The sequence below is a fragment of the Pantherophis guttatus genome, chromosome 5 (assembly GCF_059756535.1).
Source record: "Pantherophis guttatus breed Tessera chromosome 5, ASM5975653v1, whole genome shotgun sequence".
Classification (NCBI taxonomy): Eukaryota; Metazoa; Chordata; class Lepidosauria; order Squamata; family Colubridae; genus Pantherophis; species Pantherophis guttatus.
The window spans coordinates 60,302,841-60,325,503 of NC_142067.1; the positions used below are offsets into that span (position 1 = coordinate 60,302,841).

Sequence of the window (22,663 nt, forward strand, 5' to 3'; positions counted from 1 at the left end):
AGTATTTTGCATCATATGAGGAAAAAAGGAGAAGAGAGAAATAGATGATAAAAAACAAGAGGAACTGTTAGGAGAGGGAAGCACACAAAAGGAAATTGAAACAGAGCAAAAAAAAGAAGAGAAGGAGCAAGAGCAAAAGAACAGAGAAAAATAAGAACAACTAGAACAACAAAACCAATCTACAAGTAAATAATGGAAGAAGAAACAAAATTACTAACAATTAATATAAATGGACTGAATTCACCTATAAAAGGAAATTTTTCTAATTTTTAAATAAATTAGAAAAATTAAGGTTAGATTTGATCTGCCTTCAAGAGGTCCACATTAAAAAAACAATACAGGAAATTATTGGAATATCTCAAAATTGGGAAATTATACTTCTCATTAGCACAGCAAAAGAAAAGGGTGTGGCTTTATATATAAAAGAAACAAATGCTAGATAAATTTTCTCAGATGAAGATGGGAGAATATTGATGGTGGAGGTAACAATGAATCATAAGCAGATACTATTGATAGCAATATATGCAGTGGTGAAATTGAGCTGGTTCTATCCAGCTCGGGTGAACTGGTAGCACCAGCAGTGGGAGGCTCCGCCCACCCGCCCGGGACGTCATCATGTCCCGTTTTTGGCCCTATGCACATGCGCAGAAGGTCCTATGCATGCACAGAGGTGTCGCACAAGCAGTAGCAAACCAGTAGCGAAGGTAAGTAAATTTCACCCCTGGATATATGCACCAAACAATAAACAAGAGTTTTATGGAAAACTCCATAAGAAAATTACAGAATTGGAATATGAAAATATTTGTGTGGTTGGAGATTTCAATGTAATTGTAGATGCAGAACTTGATTATAAGAGTAATAAAATAGGTTAAAAAGCTAGGAAAATACTCCCTAAAACCTTCTTTAAAATGATGGAAGAACTAGACATTCAAGATGTATGGAGAGAAACACACCCCAAGAAAAATAAATACTCATTTTACTCAAATAGACATAAATCTTGGTCAAGAATAAATATGAATGGATGTCATCAGAATTGAAAGCATGTGTGGAAGAGTTAGAAATAGAACCAAATGTCTGGGCATATCACAATCCAGTAAAAGTTATATCGAAAGGACAAAAGACAAAATTGAGATGGACATTGAACCAAGCAATATTGCAAGACAAGGAATTTATTCAAACTATGGAAAAAGAACTGTGCTTTTTTTTTTAAGAGAACAAGAGACCTCCCTGCAAATTGTATGGGATACCGCTAAAGCGTATATTCGGGGATTAGTCATAACTTACATGGGAAAGAAAAACAATAAGAAGAAACAAAATAAAAAGATATTAGAAGAAGAACTAAAGATTAGAATTAGAATTACAGAAAGAACCACAAAAAAAGAATTTGAAAAATCAAATGGACTTAATAAAACATAAATTGAATTTATTGGAAAAAGAAGAACTGGCACAAAAAATTAAGAGTGTGAAACAGAACTTTTTTGAAAATGCAAATAAACCAGGAAGATGGTTGGCATGTAAACTGAAAAAAGAGAAATAAAAAACCCCTGATACATCGACTAATAGATGAGAAAAGGACTCTTTATTACCAAAATGAGGATAAAAAAATAATAATTCAAGAGTATTATGAAAAACTGTATGACCAGGAGGAAAATTGAATAAAACAATATCTGGAACAATCTGAACTTCCTAAAGTACCCAAAACAGTTAAGGCTATGTTGAATGAACGAATAACTATTATGGAATTGACAAAAACGATTAAGAGACAAAAGAATAATAAAACACCAGGGCCAGATGGGTTACCAACAGAATTTTATAAACATTTACAAGATACATTAGGTCCAGTTATGTTGGAAGTTTATAATGAAGTTCTGCTAGAAGCGAAAATACCAAATTCATGGATGGAAGCAAATATTACTCTTATACCAAAAGATGATTCAGATTTAATGCAGATAAAGAATCATAGGCCAATATCCTTATTGAATGCGGACTTTAAAATATATTCTTCAATAATAGCAGAGAGATTAAAAAGGGTTTTGAATGAATTTATACATGTAGATCAGAATGAATTTTTGCCAAAGAGGCAGATTAGAAACAATATGAGAATGACTTTAAACACATTGGAGTATTATGAAACATATCCTGGAAAACAAATGGTGTTGATCTTTCTAGATGCACAGAAGGCATTTGATAACATTAATTGGCAATTTATGTTATTACAATTAAAATTCATGGATTTGGGGGAGAGATTTCTTAATATGATCAAAGCAATATATCACAAACAATCAGCTAAGGTGATGGTAAATGGGGGACATGACAGAGAATTTTGATATAAAAAAAGGCACAAGACAGGGATGTCCACTGTCCCCTTTACTATTTATACTGACCTTGGAAGTGCTAACTAGAAATATTAGACAAGACGAAGAAATAGAAGGTATGGAATTAAAAAAAGAGAAATGTAAGTTACAGGCGTTTGTGGACGATTTGGTTTTTATATTAGAATATCCACTAGAAACTGGACCTAAGTTAATTTAAAAAGTAGAAGAATACAGTATGGTAAAGTCGCAGGACTGAAAATAAAGAAAAGACAAAAAAGCTAGTTAAAAATCTTACAGATACACAGAAAAGAGAGCTAATGGAAAAAATTGACATACAGATAGTTAAGAAAGTAAAGTAAAGTACTTAGGGATACAACTAACAGCTAAGAGCCTGGTGGTGCAGTAGACTAAAGTGCTGTTAAAGTAGTATTTAGCTGCCAGCTGCCTGCAATTACTGCGAGTTCAATTCTCACCAGGCTCAAGGTTGACTCAGCCTTCCATCCTTCCGAGGAAGGTAAAATGAGGACCCGGTTTGTGGGGGCAATAAGCTGACTTTGTATAAAATAGAACACCACTTGGGGGGGCCAAAAGCCCTACTAAGCAGGTATATACAAAAGTATGAAGGCTATTGCTTAAAAGCATTGTAAGCTGCCCTGAGTCTCCGGAGAAGGGCGGCATATAAATCAAACTAATAAATAATAAATAAATAAATAAACAGCAAAATGTGAAACATTTAAAGAGGATAATTATATGAAACTGATGCAACAAATCAAATCAGATTTGGAGAAATGGAAAAACTTGAAATTGTTGTTGATAGGAAAAATAGCTACTATAAAAATGAATATTTTACCAAGCCTATTATACTTATTTCAAACAATTCCAGTAAAGCTGGGGGGGAGGGTATTTTGAAGAATTAAATAAAACAAAACAATACATTTGGCTAGGGAAAAATGTAAGAATAAGCCTGAAAATGTTGCAAGATTCCAAAAAAAGAGGGGGCTTTGGGTTGCCAGATTGGGAATTGTATTATCAGGCCTCAATACTTATATGGGTGAAAGAATGGATTAATTTGTGGCATAAAAGACTATTAACTTTAGAGGGACACAACCTTCAATTAGGTTGGCATGCTTCCTTATAGTATGGGGAAAATAAGATACATAGCTATTTTCAAAGACATTATATTAGAAATGCACTACTATCAGTATGGGAAAAAATTAAGGAACAACATTATTTGAAAATACCAGTCTGGCTTTCCAAACCAATATACAAGTCCCAGCACCCCCAATATCATGTTGCTAAATTTAATCAATGTACCGCATTTTTCAGACTATAAGATGCACCTACCTTTTGGGGGGGAGGAAAACAAGAAAAAAAATCTGCCTTTGCCCATTCGTCAATGCCTGTTTGCTGCAGCCTGTTTGCCACCACCGTGGCCCGTTCGCTGTCACCGCAGCCCATTTGGTGTAGCCCATTTGCCGCAGCCCGTTCACCACAGCCTGTTTCCTGCCACCGCGGCCCATTCACCACCAGCGATCCCCACCGCCTGGAACTGGTTGAAAATGCAACGCACAGAGGCTGAAAACAACCAAAGGGTGGGGGCAGGTGGGGGGGGGCTTCAGCAACATTCGGTGTGGTGTATAAGACGTACTGCAATTTTCACTCACTTTTAGGGGATGAAGTGCGTCTTATACTCCTAAAAGTACGGTAACTTTTTTTAAAAGGTGCAAATGGGGTTCTTGTTATGTCCCAAAGTCACAATTTGCAGAGGCAACTTCAGCCCTTTGGGGAGAGATTTGAGAAGATGGGAATGAGAGAAGGTAACTGCTCCTGTGCCCACCCTTTAAATCCCCAAACAATATCAAATAAGACAAAAACTATGACTTTTCATCTCCATGAACTGCCAGAGGACTGGAAAAGAGCTGATGTAGTTTCCATCTTCAAAAAAGGAAAAAAAAATAGATCCAGAAAACTACAGACCTATCAGCCTGACCTCAATACCAGGGAAGATTTTGGAAAAGTAAATCAAGCAACGAATCAGCGAACACCTAGAAGCAAACAAAGTAATAACCAAAAGCCAACATGGGTTTGTCAAAAAACGATCATGCCAGACTAATCTTATTGCATTCTTTGACAAAGTGGCAAAATTAGTGGACCAGAGGAATACAGTCGATATAATTTACTTGGACTTCAGTAAGGCATTTGATAAAGTAGACCATAACCTACTACTAGATAAAGTAGGAAAATATGGGTTAGATAGCATCACCACCAGATAGATTCATAACTGCCTGACCAACTGCATTCAATGGGACTGCATCTACATGGAGGAAAGTATGCAGTGGAGTACCCCAAGCCCTGTTTTAGGCCCAGTACTCTTCAACATCTTCATCAATGACTTGGAAAAGGGGATAGATGGGGAACTCATCAAATTTGCAAGTGGCAGGAATAGAAAATAGGCTTAAGATACAGAAGAATCTTGACAGACTTGAACATTGGGTGCTATCTAATGAAATGAAATTCAATGGTGAAAAAAGTAAGGTTCTACATTTAGGCAAGAAAAACAAAATGCACAGGTACAGTATATGTGGTACCTTGCTCAATAGTAGTAACTGTGAGAGGGATCTTGGAGTCCTAGTGGACAACCATTTAAATATGAGCCAGCAGCGTGCAGCAGCTGCCAAAGAAGCCAACACAGTTCTAGGCTGTATAAACAGAGGGATAGAATCAAGATCACATGAAGTGTTAATACCACTTTATAATGCCTTGGTAAGGCCACACTTGGAATGCTGCATTCAGTTTTGGTCGCCACGATGTAAAAAAAGATGTGGAGACTCTAGAAAGAGTGCAGAGAAGAGCAACAAAGGTGATTAGGGGACTGGAGGCTAAAACATATGAAGAACGGTTGCAGGAATTGGGTATGTCTAGTGTCAAGGTTCCAACGAACACCCCCAACGAAATAAAACTCTGAGGCCTGAGGTTCCTCAAAGTTCCAATTTGTTAGAGGTGTCATGTTGGCACACCTGGGAAAACCCGAATCTGAAAGCTTCCAGGTTTTCACACCCAGCTAGCAGTTCACAGCCCTGCCCCACACCCACAAGTTCATCACATTGTCTAATCAACTCTTCACACTCCACCGGATACAATCTTCAGGCAATGTCCATCAGACGCAGGCAAAAGTCCTTGAATACGGAATGTTGTTATGACTAACTTTCTACCGCTCCAACAACCCCCTCCCAACTTTCCCAGCTAAAATATGTGGCAGTTAAGAAGCAAAAAAGAAAATTGTCTTCCAAAACTGACAGGCTTCAGGAACTCCCTCCAGAACTTAGTGGTCAACTGAACTCCTCGATCGGAGATCACTCATCACGGAACTCCATGCAGCCAGTAGATCTGTTTGACAAACATCTTGGCTAATCTCTTAGCCGAGGCAAGTCCAGAACAAGGGATAAAATGGGCTTGTTTGGAGAATAGGTCTATCACAGTCCATATTACAGTATTTCTGACACTTTCCAGGAGCTCTACTATAAAGTCCATAGCTATTTCTTCCCATGGGTGGCTGGGCTCAGCTACCTCTTGAAGCAAACCCCGGTCTTGTCTTATTGCTGGCACATATGGCACAACTTTTTACATAGTCCTCACATCAGCTTTCATCTTTGGCCACCAAAACTGCCGTCTAATCAGATGAAGGGTCTTTAGAAATCCAAAATGACCAGCCAATCGAGAATCATGGCTACACTGGAGCACCAGGAGTCTCATGCTGTTGGGGATGTAAATTTTCGAACCTTTCCAAGCTAGTCCATCACGGGTCATCAAAGTGTCTCGATTGTTGGCTAGCCATGGATCAGTAGATAGTGCTGCCTTCAAGTCGGCAATTAGCTTCCCATCAAGGGATCAGTCCACCTGCTGGCCTGTCTCCAGATAGTGACTTGCGCCACACTCTGCGTGTCCGCGATGATGGCATGGATGACGTCCTCCCTCTGGCTGTCATATTGGGGTCTCCTTGAGAGGGCATCTGCAAGCAGGTTCTTTCCCCCTGGGATGTATTTCAGCTTGAAAACAAACTACTTGAAGTACTGCGCCCAGCGGACCTGTTTGGGGGAGAGCCTTCGTGGGGTCTTTAAGGCTTCGAGGTTTTTATGGTCTGACCATACCTCAAAGGGGATCTTGGTTCCCTCTAGGAAGTGCCACCATGATAGAAGAGCCCAATGAACAGCAAAGGCTTCCTTCTCCCATACTGCCCATCTCTGCTCAGTGTCCATGAGTTTTTTGGACACATATGTGCAAGGAAGCAGCCATCCCTGGGGGTCTTCCTGGAGGAGCACTGCTGCCACTGCAACGTTGCTGGCATCAGCCTGGACAATGAACTGCCTATTTGGGTCCGGGTGCTGAAGGATGGGCTTCTCTGCAAACAGCCGTTTCAAGCTTTCAAACACTTTTTGACAGCTTAGCGTCCAGGCTAACGGCTGCGTTGGCCACGGCTTTGTGGGGGAGGGTCCTGTCTTTAGCAGTTTGGTAAGCAGCAGAGCCACTTCCGCGAAGGCTGGGATGAATTGCCAGTAGAAGTTAGCAAATACCAGGAAACTTTGCATCTGTTTCCTGGTGTGAGGGGGCTGCCAGTCAAGTATGGTTCGCACTTTCCAAGGATCCATCTCTGTGCCTTCGTTTGACACTCAGTAGCCCAGGAAGTCCAGAGAAGTCTTGTGAAACTCACATTTGGACAGCTTCGCATAAAGTTTTGCGGCTAACAGTTTTTTTAGTACTTGTCGGACTAGTTTCACATGTTCTTCTAATGTCTCACTGAATATGAGAATGTCATCCAAGTAGACTAGAAACCCCTTGTATAAATGTTCATGCAGCACTTCATTAATCAATTGCATGAATATAGCAGGGGCTCCTTGGAGACCAAAGGGCATGACTTTGAATTGGAAGCTACCTAATGGGCAGTTGAAAGCAGTCTTCCACTCATCCTCTTCCTTTATGTGCACCCTGTAGTAGGCCTCTCTCAAGTCAAGTTTAATAAACACTTTGCCTTTTGAAAGGTAGTTCAGTAGGTCTTTGAGGGGAAGCGGATAGGTGTTTTCCACGCATACCTCATTTATTCGACGAAAATCCACGTAGAGCCTCATCCCCCCCCCCCCAAATCTTTCTTTTCCTTAAACAGCACCGGCGTGGCTACTCTGGATTTTGCAGGTTGGATGAACCTTCGGGCTAGGTTAATATCAATGTACTCCCTCAGCTCAGCCATCTCTTTTGGGGTCATTGAGTACATCTTTGTTTAGGGAGTTTGGCCCTGGGCTCGATCTCAATTGCACAGTTAGGTTGGCGATGAGGGGGAAGGATGTTGCATTCCTCCTCACTGAATGCTTCAGCCAGGTCCCTGTATTCCTTGGGGACCTGGGGAGTCCCAGGTAGGACTTCAATGGCCGTTGTGGCCACCTCTCATTGATGGGGCCCCTGAGGGCTCGACTCAGTGGGTTCACCTTCAGGAGGGATGGGCGGCAAGGGCCCCACCCCTATCATGACTTTTTGGTAGCCATCCTCCCATTTGATTGTAGGGGCCCATTTGTCTAGCCAGGCGAGTCCCAGGATGACTGACTCTGCCATTTTTGGGGCTACTATGAATCAAATGAGTTCTGTGTGGATCCCTAGTTCCAATCTGACAAGCTCAGTGACCCGTGTAGCAGGGGTGCCACCTATTAAGGTCCCGTCTACTTGCTGAAAGCATATAGGGCGGCTTAAGAGGTGTGTCTTTATGCCTAGCTACTCAACAATGGGGAAGCTAATTAAGCAATGGATGCAGCCAGTGTATGTTATTGCTGCTACCTCTCCATGCACCCTTGTCTCTGGCACTGTCAGCTTGACTTTGATCACAAAGGGGTAGATGGTCCCACTTACCATTGGGTCATCTTCGCCGCTGCTACTACTAGCTGGCCTAGGCGGCAGGTCGTTGCTCACAGTCTCTTCGCTCTCTCCAGGGGTAAGAGAAGTTTCGACTGTCTGCCGGGAAATTCTGCTGGCATCTGGGGGCTTTTGTGGGTCCCATCTGCCTTGGGCTGGTGTGGCGGGGTGCGGTTGTGGAACCGGCGCAGGTGCCAGACACTCAGCAGCTCAATGACCCACTTGTCTGCAATGGTAGCATTTGATTACCCCTGTAGATTGAGCAGGAGGGGTTTCAGTAGGGTTTGTCAGAGGATATCTAGCCAAAGTTCTCCCTGGGGGTCTAAGCTGAGGGATTGTGGTGTGGGTGAACTTCTCTATCAAGAGCTATTGACATAGTATACCAGTCTTGCAGTCGCTCTGGCACCCTTCCCCCTCCTGGATTCCACAGGCGGTTCTGACTTCTTTAAAATAATGCAGAAGTATTCTATCCGGCCAATGTCCAAGGTTCCCCGCGACCCGTCTAAAGTCCCATACCAAGTCCTTTATGGGTCGATTTCCATGACTAATCACCTTTATCTTGGCTTCACTCGCGTTGATTTGGTCTTGATCTTCAAATCTGGCCCAGAGCAGATCAACAAAACCTTCAGCATCATTTAATTCAGCAACCCCCTCATTATGCAGCTGGGCTATCCAGTCAGCAGCATCTCTCTCATTCATCCTCTCTGCAATCACAGATACTAAGTCGCGATCTGTTTTGTATTGCTTTCCATATTGATCTATATGAGACCATACTCGGCTGAGGAAATAGGCCAGTTTGGTAGGTTTACCGTCAAATGTCGCTCTAAACCATGGTGGCGGGGCCCTCACTGGCGGAATTGCCACTGCGATTGGAGGAGGAGCAGGGACCTGTTGGGGTGCGGCGGCAGGCGGCAGGGTGAATGCCGGTGGCTGAACTGGAACCTGCAGCGGCAGCGCTGCTGGCTACTGGATCAGACCCCATGGCAGTGCTGGGATCATTGGGGCAAATTGGGCCCATGGTGATCCCGTAAGAGGGGGAGCAGAATTGCCAGCCTGGGGGGATTAATTCTGCAGGGGGTAGCATGAAGGCAGGTTGACGAGGGCTGGATACAGGACAACATCCAGGCGATCGTTCTTTCGATCCCATCTCTGGAGATGGATCAGGCTGGCAACTTTTCCCGGAATCCATCTCCCTGGACCGAACGCCTAGGCTTTGCATCACCACTGCAGCTTCAAGGGCTCATACCACGCCTTCAGAAGGAGAATACCAGGTCTCGATAAACCTTCAGGTATGTGCTCCCATGGCTCCCTCTGAAATCTCCTCTCTCCCATCTTCGCTGAGTCTTCGCACCACCCAAGCTTTAGGTTGGTGCTGGGGCTCAGCACTCCATTCAGCCTCCTTTCGAGGTGCTGCTTAGTTATTTAGGAGATTCAGGTTAATGTCAGGGTTCCAAGGAACACCCCCAACGAAATAAAACTCCGAGGCCTGAGCTTCCTCAAAGTTCCAATTTATTAGAGGTGTCATGTTGGCACATCTGGGAAAACCCGAATCTGAAAGCTTCCAGGTTTTCACCCAGCTAGCAGTTTACAGCCCTGCCCCACACCCACACGTTCATCACATTGTCCAATCAACTCTTCACACTCCACCGGATACAATCTTCAGGCAGTGTCCATCAGACGCAGGCAAAAGTCCTTGAATACGGAATGTTGTTATGACTAACTTTCTACCGCTCCAACAACAACCCCCTCCCAACTTTCTCAGCTAAAATATGTGGCAGTTAAGAAGCAAAAAAGAAAATTGTCTTCCAAAACTGTCATCTAGTTTAATGAAAAGAAGGACTAGGGGAGACATTATAGCAGTGTTCCAATATCTCAGGGGCTGCTACAAAGATTAGAATTAGAATTAGAATTAGAATTAGAATTAGAATAGAATAGAATAGAATAGAATAGAATAGAATAGAATAGAATAGAATAGAATAGAATAGAATAGAATAGAATAGAATTCTTTATTGGCTAAGTGTGATTGGACACACAAGGAATTTGTCTTGGGTGTATATGCATATATAATATATATTGTATGTATGTATGTATGTATGTATGTATATGTATATATAAGAAGAGGGAGTCAAGCTATTCTCCAAGCACCTGAGGGTAGGACAAAAAACAATGGGTGGAAACTAATCAAGAAGAGAAGCAACTTAGAACTAAGGAGAAATTTCCTGACAGTTACAAACATGGAAGAAGAAATAAAATTAACATTACTTACTGTATTTTTCGGAGTATAAGACGCACCGGAGTATAAGACGCACCTACCTTTTTGGGGGTTTTTTTTAAAGTTTTTTTTTTATTTTTTAGACAAACACACATACAAACATACAATGTATTTTCTTTGAACAGAGTATTTGGCCGGTTCACAAATTTAAACAGTGTTTAGTCATTTCAATTAAATTTACAATTTCTATATTTCCTTTTTGCCATATTTATTCCTCATCTATTTTTTAAAAAAGCCAATATTACCCTTCATCCCTAATCTTAATCAAATTCAATTTTTCCCTTCTATATTATACCCTTTCCCATTGTCATCTATTTTTATATCCATCCTCACATTGATTAATTATGTAATATTACAATTGTTTAATACAAATTCAACATTTTAATATAAATCAATTAGTTATATAACTATCTTTTTGTATATTAATCAATATGAACATGAATATACCAATTATTTCCATGCAATCCAATTTCTTATAAATCAATCAATTATATTTACCAATAATAATAAACCAAATAATTTCCCCTCTTATGTTACTCATTTTCACATCTTAAACTCTCCCAATAACCCACATAGTTTTGCCCATATAATCCTCCAAATCACAACTTAATCGTTTCTACTTTCATCACAATATATAATTAAAAATATTTCAATCATTGCAATTTCCCTAATTAAATTTAAAAATGTTCTAGCTGTTATCCAAGCTATAATTTAATCTTTTTTTACTTTCACCACCATATACCATTAAAGGTATTTCAATTGTTACAGTTTATACTTACTCATATTTCTAAAAACAATAAAAAATAAAAACTTATCATTGTCTAGATTTCAAAAATACAAAGACAAATATTCCAATTATTATTCATTTCATTTTTACAATCATGATTTCTCATTTATTTCTTACTATTATTCATATTTCAATTCTAAATATGTATAAATATGTATTAGCTAACTACCGTCCGGTCTCCAACCTTCGTTTTGTGGCGAAGGTTGTTGAGAGTGTGGTGGCACGACAACTGCCCAGGCACCTGGATGAAGCTATCTATCTAGACCCGTGCCAGTCGGGCTTCAGGCAGGGGCACAGCACAGAAACGGCATTGGTCGCGTTGGTGGATGATCTCTGGAGGGCTCGGGACAAGGGTTGCTCCTCTGTCCTAGTCCTATTAGATCTCTCAGCGGCTTTTGATACCATCGACCATGGTATCATGCTGCGGCGGTTAAGAGGGTTAGGAATAGGGGGCACCGTTCTGCGGTGGTTCTCCTCCTTCCTCTCCGACCGCTCGCAGTTCGTGTTGGCAGGGGGGCAGAGGTCGACCTCGAGGCATCTCTCATGGGGAGTGCCACAAGGGTCGGTCCTCTCGCCCCTTCTGTTCAACATTTATGTGAAGCCACTGGGTGAGATCATCCGTGGTTTGGGGATGAAGTGTCATCTTTACGCTGATGATACTCAGCTGTACATTTCCACCCCAGACCACCCCAACGATGCCCTTGATGTGATGTCTCGCTGCCTGGAGGCCGTGCGGGTCTGGATGGGGAGGAACAGGCTCAGACTCAACCCGTCCAAGACCGAGTGGCTGTGGTTTCCGGCGTCCCGATATAGTCAGCAGGTGCCATCGCTGACTATTGGGGGTGAATCTTTGCCCGCCACAGAGAGGGCTCGCAATCTGGGTGTCCTCCTGGACGTACGGCTGTCTTTAGAAGAGCATATGACGGCCGTGGCCAGGGGGGCCTTTTATCAGGTTCGCCTGATCCGCCAGTTGCAGCCCTTTCTGGACCGGGACGCCTTGCGCACGGTCACTCATGCCCTTGTCACCTCCCGGCTGGACTATTGTAATGCTCTCTACATGGGGCTCCCCTTGAAGAGCACTCGGAGGCTCCAACTGGTCCAGAATGCGGCCGCGCGGGTGGTTATGGGCGCAACTCGTTGTGCCCGCGTGACACCCCTCCTACGCGAGCTGCACTGGCTCCCAGTGGTCTTCCGGGTGCGATTCAAGGTGTTGGTTACCACCTTTAAAGCACTCCATGGCATAGGACCCGGGTACCTTCGAGACCGTCTTCTGCCACCAATAGCCTCCCACCGACCAGTCCGCTCCCACAGAGAGGGTCTCCTCAGGGTGCCATCAGCCAAGTTATGTCGGCTGGCGACACCCAGGGGGAGGGCCTTCTCTGTGGGAGCCCCAGCCCTGTGGAATGAACTGCCCCCGGAAATACGTAAGATCTCCGACCTCCGGGTGTTTCGTTGCGCATTGAAGACCCTGTTGTTCCGCCAGGCCGGGCTATCAACTTAATAATTTTAAATTGGGGTATTTTAAATTTTTGGGGTTTTAAATCGGCCAAATCTATTTAATTATTTTAATTTTTAATTATTGTTGTGTCTTGTGTTTTTAAATTGGCTGTACAGCGCCCTGAGTCCTTCGGGAGAAGGGCGGTATAGAAATAAAATTATTATTATTATTATTATTATTATTATTATTATTATTATTATTATTATTATTATTATTATTATAACATTTTTCTCTTTCATTTCTTTTTCTTTTTCTCCCTTCCCATTTTTATTTTTGCCTTTTTCTTTCTCCTTTTTTTCTTTTGTGTTTAAAATCTTGAACTCTCCTCTTTTGCCCTAAATTTCCCATTGTTTGTACCTACCTTTTTTGGTGAGGAAAAAGAAGAAAAAGAAATTCCCTCTGCCTCTGCCTAATTTTGCCTCGTTACAGCAAACAGTCTGCTTTACTTTCAGTTTCGTTTTCAGCATAGCTTGATTAGCACAAGGGAAAAAAAATCTGCTGCAGCAATTTACCTCTTTGCAGCAAGAGCCCTGTGCAAAACAGCTGAGAGCAAATCAGCTGAGAGTCGGGAGGCCAATCTAATCAACTTGTGCTAATTAATCTATGCTGAAGCTGAAAGGAGCTGTTTTTTCTTGCTGTTTGCTTGCAAGGAGGTAACTGCTGTGAGGCACAAGCCAAAAGGTGCGGGCCAGTGGGTGGCCAGGGCTACATTCGGTGTATAAGACGCACTAAATTTTCACCTCCTTTTAGAGAGTAAAAAGGTGCGTCTTATACTCCAAAAAATACAATAATATAAATGGATTGAATCCGGCAATAAAAAGGAAAACGTTTAATAAATTGGAAAAATTAAAACGATATAATTTGTTTACAGGAAGTTCATATCAAAAAACAACATAAAATTTTGTTGGAATATCCTAAAATGGGGAAATTGTGTGCCTCGCTTACACATCAAAGTAAGAGAGGCGTTGTATTGTATATTAAGGAGGCAATAAAGGCTAAACAAATTTTCACGGATGAGGAAGGGAGGATATTAATGGTGGAGGTAACGATGAACTATAAACAAATACTCTTAGTGGTGATATACGCACCAAATGATAACCAAGAAGACTTCTATGGTAAATTACACAGGAAAATAATAAAATTGGAGTATGAAAACATGTATAGTAGGCGATTTCAATGTAGATTTGGATGTAGATTTGGACTACAAAACTAAAAAGATAAATAAAAAAGTTAGGAAAACACTTCCAAAATCCTTTTTCCAAATGGTGGAAGAATTAGGCATTAAAGATGCTTGGCAAGGAAGATTTCCGGAGAAAAGTCAATATACATTTTACTCAAATAGACGTATGTCTTGATCCAGATTAATGTGATGTGGATATCAGATGATTTACTATCTGATATACAAGAAATAAATATTGGAACAAACATATGGGTGGATGATAATCTGATGAAAATTATATGGAAGGGACAAAAAAAGAAATTAAGGTGGACATTGAATCAAACAATTCTAAATGAAAAAGAATTTTTACAATATATGGAAAAGGAGTTGGTTTTCTTTTTTTAAAGAGAATAGAAAAGAAGAAACTTCACTAAAAAATGTATGGGACATAGCCAAAGCATATATCAGGACTGGCAATAACATATGTGGGAAAGAAAAATAAAAAGAAAAGACAAGTTCAAAAAAAACTAGAGGAGGAGTACAAGAAGTTAGAAATGAAATTACAAAAAGATCCACAAAAAACAATATAAGAAATCAAATGGATTTGAAAAAACATAAACTGAATTTAATAGAAAAAGAGGATTTAGCCCAAAAAACGCAAATAAACCAGGAAGATGGTTGGCATATAGATTGAAAAAAGATAAGGAAAAAAACTAATCTACCAATTAATAGACAATGAAGGGACAATATGTTACCAAAATGATGAGAAAAAGAAAATGATTCATGCTTACTATGAAAAATTATATAAACAAGAGACGATGCCTGAAGAAAAAATAAAACAATATTTAGAAAAAGCTGAATTACCTATTAGAGCAGAAACATTTAAAAAGGCAAAAAAACTTGCAATTATTGTTAACAGGAAGAATAGCAACAGTCAAGATGAACATATTACCAAGGTTATTGTTTTTATTCCAAACAATTCTGATAAAATTGGAGAAAAAATATTTTGAAAATTTGAACAAAATAATAGTGAAATTTGTATGGCAGGGGAAGAAGGCGTGAATCAACTTAAAACTGTTACAAGATGCGAGAACCAGAGGAGGGTTTGGACTATCAAATTGGGCATTATATTACCAGGCAGCAGTGTTAACATGGATGAAAGAATGGGTTGAGAAATACAAGACTATTGACATTGGAGGGACATGACTTGCAATTGGGTTGGCACGCCTTTTTGTGGTATGGGAAAAATAAGTTACATGGTTACTTTCAAAGACATTATATAAGAAATGTTTTATTATTAGTATGGGAGAAAATTAGAGAACAACACTATTTGAAGATACTAGTTTGGCTTTCGACAGTGGAAGCACTCATACATCCAAATATTATTAATATGGGAAATATAGTTAGATATAAAGATATTTTGTCAGAAAAGGGGAAACTTAAAACGAAACTAGATTTGGAAAAACGGGATCGATATGGTGTGGTATACACAACTGTAAATACAATCTAGATATGAAAAAGATGCAAAGTTATATGGTTTTTATATGGAAATGACAGAATTAAACAAGATATTAACAGGAACAGATGAGAGAGTGATAAGAAAATTGTATAGTTACTTATTGAGTATTAAACTAGAAGAAGAACAAGCTAAAGAAACAATGATAGCATGGGCTAAAAATTTTGGATATACGATAGAGTTAGATAAATGGCAGCAACTATGGGATAGAAATTACAAGTTTCAACTGCATACAAAGAGAATCTGTATGATGTTTTATAAATGGCATCTGTCACCTGAAATGCTGGGGAAAATGTTTAAAGATAAATCAACTAAATGTTGGAAAAGCCATCAGACACCAGGATCGTATTATCATATGTGGTGGACGTGTGTAGAAGCAAAAAAATATTGGGCAAGAATTCGTATGTGGTTGGAGAAGGTGACACAGCAGCATATTGATTTAAAACCTGAGATATTCCTGCTGGGGATTTTACCAGAAAATTATAGTAAAGAAAATATATATTTGATTATTCATGTAATAACTGCAGCTAGAATTGTATTTGCACAGAATTGGAAAGGTGAAGAGATTCCTACAGATGAAAATGTGATTAAGAAAATATTGGAATGTGCAGAAATGAATAGATTAACACTTGCAATTAAAGGAAAGGAAGAATCTGATTATTATAATACATGAGATTTATTTTATCAATGGTCAGAGAATAAATATGAAAGTAAGGTATAATAAAGTTAAGTAAGTTAAAAAGAAAACGTTACAATAATAGAAATGTTCAGTATTAAGTATTAGTATTAAAATAAGAGTACATATAGACAGTGAATATGGTGGTAAGATTTAACTGTTATGACACAGACAATTTGTACCCAGACAACACACTGTTTAATGAATGGTGGAATGTTTGTATTAAAACATTTTTTTTTTAAAGAACAATTAATCAGTGGAACAACTTGCTTCCAGAAGTTGTGAATGCTCCAACACTGGAAGTTTTTAAGAAAATGTTGGATAACCATTTGTCTGAAGTGGTGTAGGGTTTCCTGCCTAAGCAGGGGTTGGACTAGAAGATCTCCAAGGTCCCTTCCAACTCTGTTATTCTATTCTATTCTATATACGTATGCATATTTCACTTTCTATAAAGAAATTGTAAACCATTTTTGCAAATCCAGCAAATTTTGACAATTAATTACTTGCTAACCTTTTGTATTAGTTTAATTTCATCTAAAATATATAAGCTTAGTAAATGATCCTAATTCAGTAATATGGATTATATATCTCTGGTGGAAATCAGGAAATAGTTATGCTCATAAACCTGGTATATCAAGTAATTATACTATTTTATTACATCCTGATTAATGTTCTAATCAGACATTGCAGTGATTCTTGTTCTGTTTAAAATATGTGTCTATTTGATCTACAAGTAAATTATTATTTTAAATGACACTTATTTAACTTCTGGAGTTTTAACTTCAACATATTGTTGCTACAAAATGTACAAACATGAAATACCTGGTGTAGTTTTTCTTTGTTTATAACATTGTGAAAATAATTTGCCTACAATAAAAACTTGTGCAAAAATCTCACCATTGTGCCTAGTTTTAAATTCCTTTTTCCCCCCCACACTTAGATGAATCCCAGACAGTGGAGCCATATATCTGAAAGTGCCAAAGATCTAGTTCGGCGCATGCTTATGCTTGACCCAGCTGAGAGAATAACTGTTTATGAGGCACTTAATCATCCTTGGCTGAAGGTACGGAGAACAAAATCTTAAAAGATCCAATTTATTTATTTACTAACATAAATTACATTCTTATAGATCCATTGATAATTTATACAATAATTTATTGCACTTATTCTATAAGAATCCATTTTTCTGGGTAACTTATAAGAATACACAAATACAATTCTAAATTCACTTAACATTTTAAAACGATATTAAAACTAAAACGTTTAAAGTGTTAAAATTTGAGTTAAAAAGTACATTTTAAGACCCTCCTAAACTCTACTAAGACACCAGATGGAGTATGCCACAAAAAAGTGGCATTTGCTATTGATATTAAACATATTTGTGGCAAAAGTCTACAAAGGTGACACTGAGAGGACTAACTGTTGGGAAGATTGTATAGGAATAGGTAGTCCTATGGATAATTTTACCCTCTTTTTTATTTAAACATACATTTATATATACATACATTGATTTCTTTACTCTTGTTTATTTCTTTTTTAAAAAAAAATAAGAGTAAAGTATTTTTTGCAAAAAATTAGGATAACTGCTTTTTCCACAATATTAAGTTATTTTACATCTAAAATCCGATATTCATTTTGATTCATATTTTCCATATATTAAAATATACAGATTAAACCTTTCTAAAATACATAAAAAGCTCAATTCAAAAATAGAATAATGAAAACTAGTAAAATTAAATATTAGGAAAACATTCAGCCAAGATATCACTTTAATAACTGCATGTTAGAACTCAGCAATATAAAATTCAAAGGCAAAATAATCAAATAAAGATTCACAGCATAAAGAACTTCAAACAATTTTGTTACTTTGTTTTGTATATCATTACTAAATGGATTAAGCAAAGCAGTCCTTTATAAATAAAATTTCAGTTCACATAATATCTAAACAGTAGCAAGTAGTTCAACATTTCCATGATCAGAATTACTCCAGAACATCCTTAAGAATTTACCTTATTTATAGGAACTTGTTCTATTTAGCTATTAAATCAGTGGTATTTTTTTTAAATTACAAATTTACATGAATTTCCTTTAAACAAATTCACTACTGTGGAATTGATCTATTACATCCAAGAATTCTCTTTATAAATGCATATGAATATGTATGTACAGTATATCAGTTGATATGTACAGTATATCAATTTGAGCCAGCATAGTCAATTTGCACCAAAGGTCTGGAAATAGATTCAGATTCTTTCCACCAAAACCACTTGAACATTTTCACACCAAAACTTTTATGCATTTCCCATCATTTACTGCTGTCATTTTAGTTATGTATCTTGTCTCCCACTTTCTTCTGTACCTACAATAACTACTACTGTTACTATGGGATCAAAACAGCCATCAACATCTTGTACAATCCTGGTGTTCAAAATGAAAAGGGAAGGAATTTAACACTGAAACAAAGTTGGACATAATTATGTTGCAACAAAGCTGGTGAAAGATCTCCGGCCTTTGGCAAATGTACTAGGCAGAACATAACAACATTAATAAAATTCACAGTGCCATGATGCATTCCACATCTTGTAGGCCATGATAACCATATGCATTAGAAATCCAGCTATACAAAAGATAGTAAAATGTTTTGACACTATACCCTACAGCCTTCTTTTTTTCACCAGTTCAACAATTTGTTTATATGAATTCACTTTACAAAATGTTTTAGGAGAACATAATCCTAGCGTAAAACTAGGGAAACCTATGCTGATAATCCCACTCGGCAAAATTTGTAACCCATAAAATGATAGCTGGCTGCTACTAATCTTTGATACCCATAAATATATATTCTCAAGCCCTAGTCACTAAGCAGAACAATATCTAATCAGAAGGACAAGTGCTCTATCTCATACCTTCCTCTTTGCAAATAGCTTTTTATGTGCTCTGAAATCAAGAGTAGTTAGATAATGTATAAATAATGGAGACGGGATTTTCAATTTATTTGGAATTTTATATAACTGCTTTAGTCTCATGTTTGCAAAATACTACTGAATATAATAAAAATACATGACTGTTTATAGGAGCGTGATCGCTATGCATACAAGATTCATCTTCCAGAGACTGTGGAACAGCTGAGAAAATTCAATGCAAGAAGAAAATTGAAGGTAAAAGAAAAATAGTGCTAACTATAGTAACAGGTTTGTAGCAATAATGCATAATGCAAATTGACTTGCTGTGTTAGGATTCAATTTGGAACAGATGCTTCAGGATGTACAAGAATATGAACATAGGAACTGTCTGCTGTTTATCAAAAAAGCTACATTTGTTTCCACGATCACAGTAAAATCATGAGCACTCCTGGAAATGGACCCAGGTGATTTAATGAGTCTGAGATGCTGCGTTTATGTTCCCATGTATTCCTCAATACCGCTTCCAAATCAAATATGAACATTCATTGCATAGTCCTATTATTTAATTGAAATATGTGATATACTTTTTGAAATCAAAAGTTGGCAGAGATATTTGTGACTGATGTATACAGTCACAAGTTGTTGTGTGGTCTCAGAAGTCATGGATTTTTTACATATACACCTCTCCTTTAATATAGAACTATACCCAGATATCCGATTCTCTACGGAGATTCTGTCTTTGTTAAGAGAAAAATTCCCCTTTGTAAGTATTCTTTGTTCTTTATAAATATCAAATATGAGATCATTTATATCAGGGGTATCAAACTCAAGCCCCGGGAGCCATATCTGGTCCGCAATGTGGTTAGATCTCGCCCATAGAGCCGCCCTCGAAACAGCAAAGGACCAGCCAGTGGTGCCTTAGCCCGACCCAGGCCAACTGGGCGCTGATCTACGACCCGGTGGTGGCTGGCTGAAAGGGTTAGCCTTAGATCCGTGGGGCTGCCCTGGAGCCAGCAAGGGACCACCTTCTGTCCCGTCCCCGGGCACGTGCACAGGAGGCAGCGAGCGTGCATGGGGCCTGGCATCCTGGAGACCGTCTTCTCCCACAAGCTGACTGTGTTCTGAGTGCCTCTCGAGCACCCAGGATGCCAGCTCCTGCGTGCTTGCTGCTTCCTATGTAGACACCCAGTTCCTTCTCACTCATTTGAAGCCTTCGTTTCTGCCTTCAAACAGTAAGGCTGCTGTGGAATCTGAATCGGCTGGGTGCAGGAACCAACTTCATCCATGGCCTGGGTGCGCTGCTCACTTACATGCACCAGCCTTACTGTTCGAGGACAGGAACAAAGAAAAGAGGCACCAAGGGGCCAGGCCCCTCGCATCTACCTCCAGCCCACCAGAACTCGCCGTGCCAGGGGAAAAATGAGAGACCCCATTGTCCTGCAGAGCCCACCACCACTTGAGCGGGAAAGATAAGCAGGAGGAGGAGGAGAAGAGCGGTGAGACTTTGTGCTAGCTGGTCGGCTAGGCAGGAAGTAGGTCTGGCTGGCTGGTGAGGGGGGGATCATGGCTGCTCAGGTGGCTCCTGCCACCAGTAGCTTGGGTATCCCGGTTGCGTCCGAGCTGAAGAAAGCACAGGCGCAGCAGCGGGATTGCCCTCAAACATAGCTCCATTTCCAAGCGTCCCATTTGCATGCAGGTGGGGTCCATGGGACAATGGGATCTCATTCCTCCCCTGGCACAGCGAACTCCGGTGGGCTGGACGTAGGTGTGAGGGGCCTGGCCTGCAGTGCCTCCTCGTTCAGTTGAAGGCTTCGTTCCTGCACTAAAACAGTACAGCCGGCGCTATGGCATTGGTTCCTGTGCCCTTCCAATTCCACGGCGATCATCCCAGCTCCGGCCATCGGGTGGGTTATTGAAGGAACTCCGTCTGCAGCAGATTTTAGCAGTCAGGGAGCATCCCTGCCACAGCGGTGGTGGAAAGGAGTTTGAGGGAGGAGCAGAAGACAGGCACCGCAAACACTTTTCACACCGAGAATGAAAGTTTCTGATTCGCTACAAAAGAGGATGCGTGCCTTAACCCATGCGATACGGCACCCAGGAGCATCCATTCTTGGCACCAAAAGTATTTCCAAGCCAACTCTCCTCTCCCCTCCCTCAAAGGCAAAGAAACAGTGGCAGAGAGGAGACAGATCTTTGCAAAGTAAGTGAGTAAGTATCTTAGAGGGTCGGTGAGGCCTTGAGGGCCTGTTCCATCACTAGAGCCCCCTCCCATGGCCTTCCTCACCCTGAGATACCTCATGTCCACTTAATGAAAGGCGCATTAGATTAGCGAATGCATGTACATTGGTATTTTTGAATTGTGAGCTCTTAGGAAAGTATCCCCTCTTCGTGTCTTGCAAACAGCCATTTCCAGTGGGGAAAACAGGACAAACCAGAGTGGGGGAAAATACTTTCCTTTACTATATTTCTAGTCTGAATTAGACCATGGCAGGGTCTCTACAGAAGAGCCCTTTTAAGGATTATGCACTCACAGAAAAGCAACTAACTTACCTCTGTTCCTAAACGCTAAAGATGTTGCACATAAAAAACAGAGTGCTCTGATCAACTATCACAGCCACCATTTTGACAGTTTTGCTGTACTGTTGTCTGTGGACACCCCAACTAAATGCAAGCATGGGATAAACTGAGCCTGGTTTGTTCTCAGTTTTTTAAGTGGCCATAAACTACTAACAAAAGTGGCATTTGATCACAAGGCGAGGAAGCATCGAGAAATGTTTCCCCTTTTGCATTTGAGCATACAAGAAGGGACAGGAAAGGAGAAAGGGAAAGAGAAAGGAAAATGTAGAGGGAAAGAATAAAAAGGGAAGGAAGGAAGGAAGGAAGGAAGGAAGGAAGGAAGGAAGGAAGGAAGGAAGGAAGGAGCCCCCCCCAGCTCCGCCCAGGTCACCATAGACATCCCCCAACACGAGCGACATCAAGCTGCCCCCCCCCCCCGGGCTCCCCAAGGTCAACCACAACCCTTATGCAGCCCTCAACAAAATCAAATTTGACACCCCTGATTTATATAATGATTAGAGCATAGAACATTCTTCATTAAAGAAGGCTTGATGGAGTTTATTTCTTCCTTTGTTTACATTAGTATGATTCTGAATGTGTTTGGCCTTTCCTCAGAAACCACCCTATTACACATCTCTCATAAAATATATAAATAACATGTAGAAGCAGCTTTGATAGCAATATCCTGAGCTGGGATTTCAAAAGCATTGAGATAAACATTGGTTTTTCTAGAATGTTCACATAGCACAGTAAACGTTCATTCATACAAAACTTTTTCCTCATAAATATTATAAAAGATACTTTCCTTTTTTGGTACTAGCCATAGAAACAGTATCAGAAATCCTCTCAAGCACATGTGTTCAGCTGCTCCAGTATATATATATATTTGGGCAGAGATAAACCAAAGGATTATTTATTTCATATTATCACTTTTACATAGAGACAATATTATTTGAGCTAGGCTTCCTTCAGTTAAGAGGATAATGTCAGTGCTTAGAATTCAGATATCACTGCAGAGCAGTTTCTTCTTTAACTCAGTCAACTAAAACAGACTGGTCATAGTCAAAAGAACACAACTCCATTAAT

At 39.8% G+C, this 22,663-nt stretch overlaps 1 protein-coding gene across 22 annotated transcripts in view; it reads left to right on the top strand.

Moving 5' to 3' along the window:
- CASK (calcium/calmodulin dependent serine protein kinase) overlaps window positions 1–22,663 on the top strand; it is a 294,102-nt gene that overhangs the window by 156,997 nt on the left and 114,442 nt on the right. For all 22 annotated transcript variants that reach the window (XM_034423848.3, XM_034423849.3, XM_034423852.3 and 19 more), the window contains 2 exons: window positions 17,059–17,181; window positions 19,193–19,276. In XM_034423848.3, the coding sequence (XP_034279739.1) occupies window positions 17,059–17,181; window positions 19,193–19,276 (207 nt within the window). The remainder of the gene's footprint in view (window positions 1–17,058; window positions 17,182–19,192; window positions 19,277–22,663) is intronic.